Source organism: Mesoplodon bidens, assembly GCF_964165515.1.
Source record: "Mesoplodon bidens genome assembly, chromosome: 2".
Taxonomy (NCBI): domain Eukaryota; kingdom Metazoa; phylum Chordata; class Mammalia; order Artiodactyla; family Ziphiidae; genus Mesoplodon; species Mesoplodon bidens.
In genome coordinates this window covers 34,691,455-34,705,676 of record NC_138177.1, presented here as the reverse complement: position 1 = coordinate 34,705,676, position 14,222 = coordinate 34,691,455, and the positions used below count along the sequence as shown (strand labels likewise).

General features: G+C 41.2%; 1 protein-coding gene across 2 annotated transcripts in view; it reads left to right on the top strand.

Annotated features, from left to right (window-relative positions):
* ASTN1 (astrotactin 1) overlaps positions 1 to 14,222 on the top strand; it is a gene marked incomplete at both ends in the record, with an annotated part of 328,640 nt that overhangs the window by 243,638 nt on the left and 70,780 nt on the right. For both annotated transcript variants that reach the window (XM_081224527.1, XM_081224526.1), the window contains 2 exons: positions 5,863 to 5,967; positions 8,220 to 8,408. In XM_081224527.1, coding sequence (XP_081080653.1) covers positions 5,863 to 5,967; positions 8,220 to 8,408 — 294 coding nt within the window. The remainder of the gene's footprint in view (positions 1 to 5,862; positions 5,968 to 8,219; positions 8,409 to 14,222) is intronic.

The following is a 14,222-nucleotide window of genomic DNA, read 5'->3' as shown; positions in this document are numbered from 1 at the left end:
GTTCATTTCTCATTACTCCTCTCCCTTCTTCATTCTGTGTCTTCCTTATTCTAGACCCTTCTCCCCTTTATTTTCCCCTTTTCTGAAGAATGGCTTGAACTGAGTGTAAGCCTTTTTCAGATATCAAGTTATGTCCGAAAATTTCGTTTAGACGGGAATGGGATTATAAGTAGGTCTATCTGAGTTAGTATAGCAGAGTGATCACCAGCTTAGGCTCTGGATCCTGACAGCTAAGCTCAACTCTTCACTGGCTGTGTGATCTTGGACAAGTTACTTACCTTCTCCATGGCTCAGTTTTTAACCTGTAAAAATGGATATTATAGTATTATCTTTCTTATAGGATTAGTATGAGGAATAAATATTTATAAAGTTTTAAAAACAGTTCCTGATACATACTGAGATGTATGTTTTTAAATAAATAAATATACCAAGGAAGAAAGAAAATATGAACATTTAAACTAGCAAACTGTGCTTTCCTTATAGAAGAAGGAAAGGGAGCAAGAGAGAAAACAATTAGATATATTCTGGACCGGAAATAAATCTTATCGAAATAAGCTGCCTTCTAAAAGATCACACACACACATACACACACACACAAACCTGAAAAAATTAAAGTGCACCTCTGGGTGTGTCCTGAAAGCCTACGTCTCTAGTGTTTGGCAATCTAGTTTTCTTGTTTCCATGTCATTGGCTGAGAAACACTTGCCGGGTGTGTGTAAAATGCCTTGTAAAGGAGGTGTGAGATGGCACACAGAAGTCGGACAGGCTCAACACTGCCAATAAACTACCTGGCTTCTGTTTAAAGAGTCACCAGGACAACTCTCTCACACATTAGAACGTACGTGGAAGTGAGATTTCAGTTGTTAGGCTGGGAAGACACAGAGTAGTCCTGGATGCTACCTGAGCTTTTTGGGGAGGATAGATCTGAGAAACATCAGAAAAACGTGTGTCTGAATCTCCATCTTTGGAAATAAGAAAAAGATCCAAATTTTGTTCAAATCCACAAGAGAAACTTCTTTCTTCCCTGTGCCTTGGACCTCTCTTGATTTGGTATATCAGAGGCAAAAGGAGTGGAAGGATGTCCTGGTGGGACCTTTTTCCTTTTTCATGGTCTTGAGACAGAGACATTCCTCAAAGTACAGAGAGAACTTTTCTTGACCTGCTAGTTTTCTACCCAGCCTTTCTTTTTAATGTATTTTGATTAAAAAGTGATACCAGTTAGTCCAAGAGCAGGTATTTCCTTTGATGTAAGAAGGAATCAGTCTTGTTTTTCAAAGCCCAGAATAACTAGAAGAATCAGTTAGAGATGGTTGACCACTTTTCTTCCATATTTATTTCCTAGTTCTGGTAACTTTTTTTTTTTTTTTTGGTAAGCGGTCCTCTCACCACTGTGGCCTCTCCTGTTGGCGGAGCACAGGCTCCGGACGCGCAGGCTCAGTGGCCATGGCTCACGGGCCCAGCTGCTCCGCGGCACGTGGGATCTTCCCAGACCAGGGCACGAACCCGTGTCCCCTGCATTGGCAGGCGGACTCTCAACCACTGCGCCACCAGGGAAGCCCTGGTAACATTTTAATTATATCTTTCTTGAGAGTCATATAGAGAATGTCATATCATGCCGCACTATGTGCTATTATAGGTCACAATCCCCATAAACCTACATACAAGCTTAAAAGATTTTAGGGCGAAAGTGATCTTCAGATTCTTCTATATCAACATTTTCAAGCATGTTTTTTTCATGAAAAACCAGCCCTCCACTCATAAATAGGTTCTATCTTCAGATAGGTTCTATCTTCAGATAACTTGGAAAGACAGTAGCATCTACCTCTCAGCAATCTGCAGCACCTGAGCATGGAACAGATTCCAAGAAGTCCTGCACTAAAGAAATACCCTTTACTTTACTTAGCCCAGCAATTCCCAACTCTATTTAACTAGAGAATCCTTTTACACATAACAGCTATTTCGATCTTTCAGAATTATTGGCTTAAAGAATGTACTGGAAAGTTTCTGACATATGTGTTTTATCTTGCTGATTACCTTCTTCCTTACCAAAACAGTTAAGAACTCTTATGCTTTACAAGCCTTTTTGGTGTTATAAGTTGTGTGGAAATAAATGAAGCCCAACAAAATGAAAACAGGTGAAGGCTATTTACACACAGCAGGGGAGTCAGCCACCATCACTTGCGTTTTGGCAGAGACTGAGAGGCAGGCAGAGAAGTAGGAAAGCTTCAGAGTGGAAAAGAGGGAGGGCTTCAGATATGCCCTGATAGGCATGTAAGCTGTTGGCAGGTGATCCAGCTAACCAGGAGTGAGGTATTCTTAGGTAGATGTTTAGGAGACCTGTTTGACTTTCTCTGGTGGAACCTAACTTGGAAGCAAGAACAAACATTAGGGACGCTGTCGGTTGTTAATCAAGTCCTGGGGAGTTTGGCCTGATTGTTAAAGGGGTTATTATTTGGCTTCCTGAACTAGAAGAGATAGTGGTCTGACTTCCTACAAGTCTGACTTAGAGACGGTAGATTAGCTTCTTGGGCTGGTTGCTGTAGATAATAGGGTGGTTTGCTGGGCTGGTTGCTGCAGATTGTGGGTCAGAGTTCTGTTTTTACATGTGGTCTGGCCATCATCCATTTGTATTTTCAGTCTCTCAACTGAGAAAAAAAAAAGAGTCCAGAGGCAGATCAAGGAGGAATAGGAGGCTGCTGGTCACATTCATGGGTCCGATGGGTGCCATAATCACGAAATCTTAAACATCCCCTTGACATTTCAATAAAATAACAGGAGAAAACTAACTTTCTTTCTCGTTCTTTCTTTCTTTCTTCCTTTCTTTCTTTTCTTTCTTCCTTCCTTCCCTCCCTCCCTTCTTTCTTTCTCTTTCTTTCTTTCTTTGTTTCTTTTTTCTTTCTTTCTTCCTTTCTTTCTTTTCTTTCTTCCTTCCCTCCCTCCCTTCTTTCTTTCTTTTTCTCTCTCTTTCTTTCTTTTCTTTATTTTTCTTTCTTTCTTCCTTTCTTTCTTTTATTCCTTCCTTCCTTCCCTCCCTCCCTTCTTTCTTTCTTTTTCTTTCTCTCTTTCTTTGTTTCTTTGTTTTTCTTTCTTTCTTCCTCCCTCCCTCCTTCCCTCCCTTACTCCCTCCCTTTCTTGTTTCCTTCCTCCCTTCTTCTTTCTCTTTCTTTCTTTCTTACCTTGCCTGCCTGCTTCCTTTCCTTCTTTCTTTCTTTCTTTCTTTTTCTTTCACATAGGTCTATTCAGTCATTCTTTTTTCAAGCATATGTAGGGAAAGATAATGTTCTTTCTTGAGAAAACAGATTTTGTTTGGAAAAAAAAGTCATTCACAAAGGTATCACAAATAATAATAAAATGAAATAAAAAACTGGAACTAACCGCTTTGCAAGGGCACATCGAGAAAGAATCCTATGACTCAGCAAGAAAATATATATTTTAAAATATCCCTTTCCTTTTAACTAATGGAAATATTATCTGTAAGTGGGCACAGAACAACATTTCCCAAGGATTAACAGTTATATAACTGTCTCCCTGACTATGGTGTAGCATAAAGGCACTCAGTAAAATTGTTGTTTAGCAGTGAAGTCATGGAGTTCGGTTGTTTGGCTCATCCTGGGCGAATGTGGCACACTGTCATCCCTGCCCACCGCCAACACCCGTGCTTCTTTTATTTTCCCTTCCCTCTACTGACCTGAACTAAGGCCTGGGAATTTATAACAAAAACGTCAATTAACAAATGTCAAGTTCACACAATTAGAAGTGATGAGAGAGAGGTAGGGAGGAGGGTGACCACTTTATGGAAACCATGTATGTATATGATGTTTTATCTTCTCTCAATGTGCTTTTATACCCATAACTTAATTTTGTCCTGACAACCTACCTGTAAAGTAGGCAGGATGAATACTATCATCCCCACTTTTCAGATACGAAAACTGAAAGAAATGAGTTGCCTAGCCCCAGGTCACACAGCTGGTTGGAATCACAGAGTTGAAAAGGAAACAAGGGGTCATCTGAGCTAAGCCACTCACTTTACAGATGCAACAACTGAGAACCGCAAGGTCCCCTGGCCAGGTCGCCAGAGAGGAAGCTCAGGCCAGTTGATTGGCAGGCAGAAACTGCCCCCTTCGGCAGCATGGGTGCCTTAGAACTCCCGCCTCCTGATTTCCTGCCCTGTTCTTTTCCTGATAGGAAACAAGTCCATTAAAGGGAATGTTTTCTGATATATTGAAAACTCTTAATTTATCGGGCTTGCTATCTTTTTATTAATAGAGTTTCTGAAATACCAGCAAGCTGATGAGTTAGCATCACTGGAGACTGCATACCATGTAGAACAGTTTTACAAAACATGCACATTATAACTGTAATGGAACGTACCCTGGAGGTATGTGACTGGAGTCTGAAACTTGTAAAGTTAGAAGTTCCTTTATACGCTTTTACAATCAACATAAAGGCGAAAAGCCAGAGTATGCAGAAGTATGACTGCCGTCACAAAGCTTAATGCCCTAAAATAAGAGCATTTGGAAGGAAAATTGCTGAAAACCTTCTTTTAGTTTCAAGTAACTTATCTTTGATTACCTGAGATCAAATTTAAGCAATTGATTCAGTAAGCACCTCTTCTGACCTTTTTTCCTGTTTTTCTACCGATAATTATTCCCATGTGATTCACACAGAAATGGAAATTTGGCAATTACTCAGCTAATTTGATCAGAGTTGACAAGCAGCTAATTAATCCTACCTACTCTTCATCCAGTTTAGGCACTAAATTAGTTGATTTAGCCTGAAGGGAAGCATGGGTCAAAATGGCAGGATAATTCACTACGTATGTATTATTGCCATTATATTTACACACACACGCTCACTATCTATCTAAATTTATCATATATGTGGCCATTGTATTTGCATATGTACATATATACACACACGTGTGCATACATCAGGCATAGAAATGAAGCCAAAATTGGTGCTCTAAACTTAGCAAGGTGATTTTTTAATTTCCTGTGGCCTAATTATTTTGTTTCTGTAGCATTTTATATTTATAGTAGTGGCTAGAATTCAAGTAGAGTGCCACTCTTTCTCCAAGGTGTTCAAGCAAGAACAGCTCATTACAACATCACTAAGAGGCTACAAGGATGTATTTATTGAGAATGACCTTGGATAAGTAACTTGGCTTCCCAGAGCCTCAGTTTTCCCATCTGTAAAATAGGGACCACAAATAAAGTGCCTATCATGTGTCTAGCACATAGATGACACTCAGTATAGGGCCCATTCCTGCCCCTTACTAACTTAGTCATGCTACACTGTCCCTCCTGGTAAAGACGAAACAAGCATTATCAGCTTCACGGTAATTAAAACTGAGATACGGAACACAAATCAGTTAAACGGGACACAGAAATCCGTGTTATCAGGAACTTGAGCTGAGTCAATTATTGCAGCTATTAAAGAGAGTAAAAACCTGTGTGTTACAGTAAGCCCAGAGTTTCATATGAGTTTATTAAAGGAGTATTGTAGTAGAATAGTTACGAACCCTGTTCTGGTCTCAGACACATCTGGAACTTTATCCTGGCTCTACCTGGTGGCCTAGGGCCCTTATGCAAACTCCTCTCTAAGCTTCAGCTTTCTCATTTATAAGATGTAGACAATAACACCTAGTTTACAAGGATCATATGACTATATACAAAGTGCTTAGCCGAATGCCTGGCACAGAGTATAGGTTCAATAAGTGATAGCTGTTGTTACTATGATTCCAGAAATTTTCTCCATCCAAAAATGCTTTCTCATTTCCTCACAATTACACCCCCTAACCCAGTAGACTTGGGACTTGAGAATCCACTACATGCACTGAGCCCGCATTTCCTCTGTCCCTAGGGATGGTGAACTTCAGTGAGGTGTCCGGATACCCCGTCCTGCAGCACTGGAAGGTCCGCTCTGTGATGTACCACATCAAACTCAAACAAGTGACTGTCTCTCAGGGTGAGCACAGCTGCAAGCCATCCCTCCCACCTGCTCCTGGGGTGTGGCATTCCTTCCCAAGGGCACAAGCCTTTTATCAAGTTGAAGATGCCATCCAAAATGTAGCCACTCCACGAGATCTATAACCTGGTCACTCGATTCACCCTTCAGGGCAAATGGCTGGAATCAGATCATTTTCTTAGCATAGATTAAATTGCAAGTTTTATCTTGGATAATAGGAGAGATGGAAAGGGCAAGGCGGGAACCACTGGAGATAAATTTAAACACTTACTTTATCATATTTCCTGGGGTCACCCAGTGTGTAGAGAGGATATTCAAAAGCAAACTTTTTATAAAATGACAAAATAAAACTTTCCAAATGCAAAGAGTATACTTTACTGTACCTTAGAGGTTCTATATGATGAAAGAAATAAGGGAAAGAGAGCAAGAAAGAAGAAGGGGAGTGGAAAAATAGAAAACAGCTGTGGTTCCTAAAAGCAAGTAAGCAAGATAGATGGATAGATAGATAGATAGATAGATGGATGTAGATTTATCTACATCTACATCTATGTTTTATATATATATAGATATGTATATATATATATATCTTTATATCTAATAAGTTAAGGAGTAGTGAATTCTGAACTTAGGATAAATTGTTCCAAAACAGAAAAATGAGGCACCTTGTATAAGTATTCCTCAAATCTTAGTGATAAATGCCTTGAGTCAAGTTTTTCCTAGCATTTGAGCAATCCCACTGTGCAATTTGCAAAAGAGAAAATTTCTACAAAGTGACCTTAACATAGGTTTATATCCCTATTCTGCCTCATCCCCATGGACCAGAAGAACATTACTCCTTCCTCTGGGGCTACCTGAAGAATGTACCAGACCTGAGGTTTATGCTCCAGAGTCTGGCTTTGCTGTGTTGAATAAAAGGGTAACTAGAGCCAGATGCGATTGCTGGCAAAGGAACAAGACAAGGAGAGAGGACTCAGGGTCAGCAACAGGGAGGCCGAGCCTTAGGGCCAACTAGAGAGAGATAGAGGGTAAGGGATAGATAGAGAGTTGTGAAGAGAAGTGAGACATATACTAGAGAAAGAAGAGGCATTCAGGATATAGAACATCTCCAAAGTACACAAAGGGACTCAGAACTTTTTATTTTCTATCACGAAAGAGTTCTTGGCAAGAAGGGAGTGGGATGTGGCTATTACTGAAGTGAACTCTGCTGGTGCAGAAAACACTTGGAACGAACAAAGTTACTCGTCATCCTAGAAAAATACGGCAGTATTTTTCACATACTCAGTTTACACGCAGCACAGGTGCTATGCATATCAGGGGTTAACAATCACATATCTGTTGCCACGTGCTTTTAAAAGCCACACATGGCATCATGGACAATGTGGACCTCTGCACTTGGGGTCTCAAGCCTGGGCCGGGCTGTGCCTTGTCCTGATAGGACACAGGTGTGTCAAAAAGAAGGCTGTACAAAGTTGGTCAGGTAGGGAAGGTATCGGATTTGGAAAATTTGCCATAGGTTATCTTCCTGACAAATATGATTCTCTTAAACAGGGAAGGCAAATCCAAGGAGATTTGTCTGGGGAGGAGGCAGACAGATTCCTTCCTCCATTTGCCATTTCAAAGTCTTTATACTTCTGATTTTCTTAAATAAATGTAAGCAGTGTTTTAGTGGCTTTCCTTATCTTTCTTCTTCCATTATCTTCCCATTACCCATTCCTCTGCATGAAGGCAGCATCCTGAAAACCTTTTTGGTCACTACCCACAGTTACAGCACATTTTACACTGCGACCTTGTGCACAGGCATGTCCCCACATACACACCACAGAAGGTTCATGAAGCCATACTTCATCTTCCCAAGTGAAATGTTCTCTGCTGGTATTTGCGTTTCTATTTTAGACTGTGCTATTCTTTTTCACTTTTTAAATGCTATTATTTGAGCTCACTAAATTGATTTAATGTCATGACTTGTGATTTGAAACAAAAAACTTTGACTTAAGCAGGGAGGTAGTGGAGATTTGATAATGTTATACTTAACTTGCATGAAGTTGACAACATAACTAACTGGGTGGAAGAAATATTCTTTTAGGAACTGAAATGTCTGATTTCACTACCTGGAAGTACCTGGTAGCTCCAGCCAGCTCTCCAACATTACTTTGGGCCACATGGCACTTGCACGTTGAGGCTGAATGGCGTGGGAATCCAGATACCCATATTGTAAGTCCTCACTCTTTTTCTTGGGTGTTGTTTCTCCATAGCCCTCAGCAATGCTCTCCACTCCCTAGACGGGGCTACATCTCGTGGGGATTTTGTAGCCTTGTTGGACCAGTTTGGCAACCATTACATCCAGGAAGCTATCTACGGCTTTGAGGAATCCTGCTCTATCTGGTACCCAAACAAGCAGGTCCAGCGGCGACTCTGGCTGGAATACGAAGACATCAGCAAAGGTGAGTGACATGCTCATCAGCAAGTTCTACTCCCTGTGCAAGTCCTGGCTGCCTAGGCATACATCCATAGGACCAAAAATAAGGAGTCTGTAGGTGAAGGACTAATTCAGATGTGCCTCGATGTTCTTGCCCACCCTTTAAATTGCCAAGGTTTGGTTGCTAAAACCAAATGTCAAAATGGGAGTATTTGGGGAAACTTTATACACAGGAGGGGCTCCAAACTGTATGACCACTGAGCGGGTTATCATAGAGAGAGTCTTCTAAAGGGCTTACCAGCCACCACGCATCCTGTTACCGTAGCACGGGCAAAATACTAGACTGTTCTTATGGAGTAGGGGAGAAAAGGAGAACGTTTCAGTCTCCCCCACCACTCCCTGCCTCCGGCAATCCCATCCTACACTGGCTGGCAACCCCTTCCGGTAATTGCATAGTAAACCCCTTCTCACTCCATCCTGCCCTGTGTTTAGGGGCAATTTTCCTACTGCTCTGTGCTGTAAGGAAATCTCCATTGCCCCAGGTGTTTGTATAGCTCTGGATAACAGCCTCACAAATAAATCTTGATCCACTGTTTGATGGCAAGTTAGTATTCAGTCCAAGTAAGTATAAGAAATTGGAATTTCTGGAACCCTTTGAATCACCTTCTGATGTAGGAGGAATACTGGCTGGTAAATTTATGTTCTGATCAACCGAGACTTGTTTAGAATTGCCATTCATGGAATTTCTTGTTCTGAGCTTATCCTCATGGCATTCTGATGAGCTCAAATTATGGATGTGTGAGTTGCTAAAGGGCAAGTGATGAAATTAGCACAGTAAAAACTCAAGAAGTAGGTCATCCTAAGATTTAATGATCAAGGGTCCCTCTGAGACCAGGGACCCCCTGCTGTCATCAGTGCTACACTTGGGGAAAATATACTCCCGTGGCTGAGATGCTCTTGGTTCTCTGAGCTCCATACAGATTCCTGTTTTGTCTTGCTCAAGAGGTAGTAGAGGCATGAGAGCCCCTCTTCTGGCTGGGAGCTTTCTTCCAAAAGAAACAAGAGGCGTGTACCTGGACTGCAGGCTTCCCCCCAGGTCCTGATTCCTCTAAGCTCAAAGAGACAACCACAGGCTTCTTGTATCCCTTCAAACTTCAGCATCTTAAAATTGTTCTGATTCCAATTTGCCAAGAAGGAGTAAAATGTAAGCACATTTCGATAAGACCAGTTCCAGCTGGCAAAACTTTGTTATGTTTCCATGCCAGAGCCTAGTGATTGAACCAAAGGACTAAAGCCTCCTCTATTTCTGTTTGCCAGTGGTTCAAGGATTGCCAGGCTCTAGGACTGCTGGGAGATGCGAGTCTGACCTTCCTCAGAACTCCTGGTTCTACCTCTTGTGTCTATCCTGAGCGTTGTAGTATCCTTAAGGTTAAATACTAAGCCCAGGAGGGAAATTTGTCCATGGCCTTGGCACTATGCCCTATCCCTCTCCATTCTTACACACAGAAACTAATTTTGTCACAGTCCAACCGTTGGCTTTAGTTCTCATAAATATGATGTATATCACCCCTGGCTTGTTATTGATATTCAAAGATATTCAAACATTTTAGTATGTTTATTTTGATCTCTTGCAATTGTCCATGTATACCTGCCCCCCAGCTGACTCCTGAATCTTACCTCTGTGTCATAGAGTTTATCTCTCTTATTGTTGGATGTGATTCTTACCCTTAAATATTTTTCTTCTCCCTACGCACTAATTTCTTTTTATTCCAAAAGCACGAAGCATGCTACTGATTAAGGATTATAAGTGCATAAGACAAAGGAAGATTTTCTTCTGCTTTTCTGCACTCTGGAGAGGATTGCTCCAGAATGGAATTTATACACTAGTGGTGACAAGTGTTCTGAGAGGGCTATACCTACCATGGCATAAAAGTGACACCTTTTTAGACTCGAGTCCTTTAATTATATGTTCTTGCCTATTCTAACTTGAGAAACTTTCCAATGAAAAGGGGTTTTGTGTTCTTTGCTTTTGTACCTATGATTAGATACCTAAGATTGCTTATGGATTGAATAGGAGAGAGGTTTATTGGGGCGAAATGAAATGTCAAGATCACAGGACTGAAAGGCTGGGACTCTAGAATCTACCAGGTGACTTTTGTTTAGTCAGTTAACTATTGGCATCTCCCCTGTAAAGCCTTCTGTAGTTTCTTCCAGCTCTGACAGTTTATGGGTCCTAGGAGTCCCCCTTTAGGTGAGAGGCTTTCTCAGGTCACACGTTTGAGTTAAAGACTTCCCTCTTCTTTCTACAAATCACTACACAACTTCTCTTATTCAACTTTAAAATCCCAGGGTCCAGCACAGAGCCCGGCACATGACAATCCCTCAGCAGGTGTTTTTTATTGTTGAGGTTGTTGTTAGTGATGGCAGTTGGGGTCGTCTCGGTGGGAATGGTGGTTAAAAGCTCTTCTGATGTGGTGACTTCCCACGTGGGTTTTATCATAGACACATACAATGCTTTAGGTATGCCTGACTGATAAGAACTCAGAGATGGATATTTTTGAACAGATCTTCAGGAGGCAGCCTTTTATTCAACAGCCACTTATTCATCATACAACCACTATATGGTTTGGTCAGACCAATATTTAGGAGCACCTGACTTAAGATAAGTCTGACTGGAGCCCATGAATAACATATTTCCATTTCTCACGGTCTAAGATTAGCCTCTCTTCTTTTTCTTTTACAGAGCAAATAAAGACTATCTGAATTGAAATTTCCAACCTCACTCTCTCTACTTCTACACTGACTTCCATCTTTTCTCATCATCCTTTGCCCTTGTGCCTCAGGAAATGCAGTGAGTTCCTCCTCTTCAGGCGAATCTCTCCACCTGTACACTTGCTTCCTTCCCTCTCTGCTTCCTCTGAGTCCTCACTCATTCATTAGCCTCCTCTTTTTTAATCTCTGCAACCTCTTCAGCCACAATTATCCCTTCGCCAACCTTCTATTTTCCAAAAAATAATATTTTTATAAATATGCAACTCTTTTACCACTGTTTCCTTTCAACATGTCACCATCAAATTTCTTGAGTAAGTAGCTTATACATCTTTTCTCTACTTCCTCAACTTCTTTTTACTCTTCAAATAATTGCTTTCAGCCCTGTGACACTACAGAAATTGCTCTGGAGAAGGAAATCAAAGACTTTATAAGCAGAGGTTCATTTTTCTATTCTGCGACCATTTCATCTATCTCAGCTAAAGAATTTGTCCCTTTTGGCCAGGTCTGCCTTCTTGCAAATCCTCTCCCTTTGTGTCTCTGATGCTATTCTGTCCAGATTCTCTTCATAAATCTTTGGCCTTTATTTCTCCTTCTTTTTTGCCCTCACTCCTCTAAAGAAATCGCTTACATTTTGGTCATTTTCTAGGATTTCACCCTTAATGTTCATCTCTTCTTCACTGTTGCTGGGTGATTCTCTTTGGTATCTACCTCAACCCACATCTCAAATCCTTCCCTTCTCCCTGAAATTCAAAAGCTCATTTGTCTGTGAGTGTTTACCATTTCTACCTGGATATTCTATAGGCACCTCAATGATCAGCATCTCTTTTCTCTGTATCTGCTAGTAGATTCGTGAACCACATTGATGGGTCAAAATATAAAGTGAGGGGTCTTTTACATTCTCCTCCACCCTCCACATTCAACCATTTACAAGTTCTGTTCTTTTTACCCCCTAAATATTTCTTCAGCAGGTGTCTTCTCATCCATTTCTCAAAATTGTATGAGTTTACAGTATCAGCTCTCATAAGAAATATTGAAATAGCCTCCTCAGGTGCCTCCTTTTCTTCAGTTTCCTGCCACTCTCGTCCATTCTGCATTTCACTATCTGTTATCTTTTTTAAATGCCCCTTAATGACATGACTCTTCAAGTTGGAGCCCATCACTAATGCCTTACTGCCTTCTCAGCATGAACATGGCTTCACTCCCTGTATTAGTTTCCCATGGCTGCTGTAAAAAATGACTACAAACTTGGTGGCTTAAAACAACATAAATTTATTTCCTGAAAGTTCTGGGGCCAGAGGTCCAAAGTCAGTTTCAGTGGTCTAAGCTCAAGGTACTAGTGGGGCTGGAGGATCCTTCTAGGGGCTCTAGGAGAGAACCCCTTTTTTGCCCTTTCCAGCTTATAGTGGCCGCCTGTATTCCTTGGCTGGTGGTCCCTTTCTCCATCTTCAAAGTGCATCACTCCAGTGTCTGAGTCACATGGTCTTCTCTCTGACTCTTCCTGCCTCCTCACATAAGGACCCTTTTGATTACATTGGGTCCACCCAGATAATGCAGGATAATCTCCCCATCTCAAGGGTCTTAATTTAAGCATATCTGCAAAATCTCTTTTGCCAGGCACAGGTAACATTCATAGGTTCTAGAAATTAGGACCTGGGCATCTTTGGGAGCAAATATTCAGCCTACCACACCCTCCACCCTCTACGGCTGCTGCATCACTGACCATTCCCTACCCTGAGCATCCCTCCACTCTGCTGACACAAGACGGCTTGCTATCAATCCAAAACCCTTGCATTTGATTCCAGACAGTTTAAGGCCTCAGAGTCTCCCATCCTGCCCCAGTCTGAGGCCACAGGTATGTGCTCTAAATTCTCCACAATTACTTGTCCCACTCAGAAATTTTCTCTTGGGCCCTCTCTTGCCCACCTGGCCCCCTGACCCTACTCCATTCCCTGGTGTCTGTTCCTTTGCCTCATTTCTGGATGGATCTTATTCTCTTCTTAGGCCCTTAGGATCAGCAGATTAGTCTTCCTGGCTATGATTTCTGTTTCTTGCGTGTGTCTTTTAATCGCCCCCTTCAGCTCTATAAATTGCCATCTGCAATTAAATGATACCTTGACCCAGTGTCAGGCCCCAACTCTGGGTCCAGGGTCAAGGTTCCCACTGGTTCAGAAGAGAAGATTGAGCCTTTCCACACTTCTGAGCCTGCCTAACTTTGTCCTCTATCTACCCCTATTCTACCATCACCTTTCTACTCTTCAAGAGCCAGTTCTAACATCACCACTTCCACCAAGCCTTCTGTGATGCTCTAGTCAGAATTCTTTGCTTCCTGTTTTATGCTCTTGGAGCTCCTTATATGTATCCTTTGACAGCGCTCTTGACATTTCCCTGTATTGTCATTTCCCTGTATGACTGTCTCCCACGATAATAGACTTGACAGCATGTACCATATTTCCCTCCTTTTTGTAATTTAAAAAGTTTATTTAAAAAATGCAAAATGTGTAAAACAGAATAAAGTGAAAAATACATCTTCCTCTCACTCTTATTTCCCAGTCATCTAGTTCTACTCCCCAGAGGCAGCCAGGCAACTATGACTACAGTTTACTGTCTATCTATCCAGATATATTCTATTCCTAGCCATGTGGAAGTGAACAAAGAAAGTTGCAGAAAAGTAGATATATTAGGGTCTTGTCTGTTTTAAAAATGTTATATATAAATATATGCATATACACATCTATATAAGTATAATCTTTAGCCTTTCTCTCACTATCTATGTATATTTAGATATGTGTGTGTGTATGTATGTACACACACACACACAAGTTATCTGTTTGTTTCAGATTAGGGATTGGTATAGGGTAGGGGCTTTTATTTTTTGTACTAAAAACTTCTGTGTTGCTCTTCCTACAGTAAGCATGTGCCACTTTTGTAATAAAACTTTTTTAACACAGTGAAAAATACATTCTGAAAAGTTTCTGTTATCTGGAGTAAAGACTTAGAAAGTTACCTGGAAAAAAACAAATCACACAATTGTATCTACAAAGAGCTGAACTTTGGATAGAAATCTGGG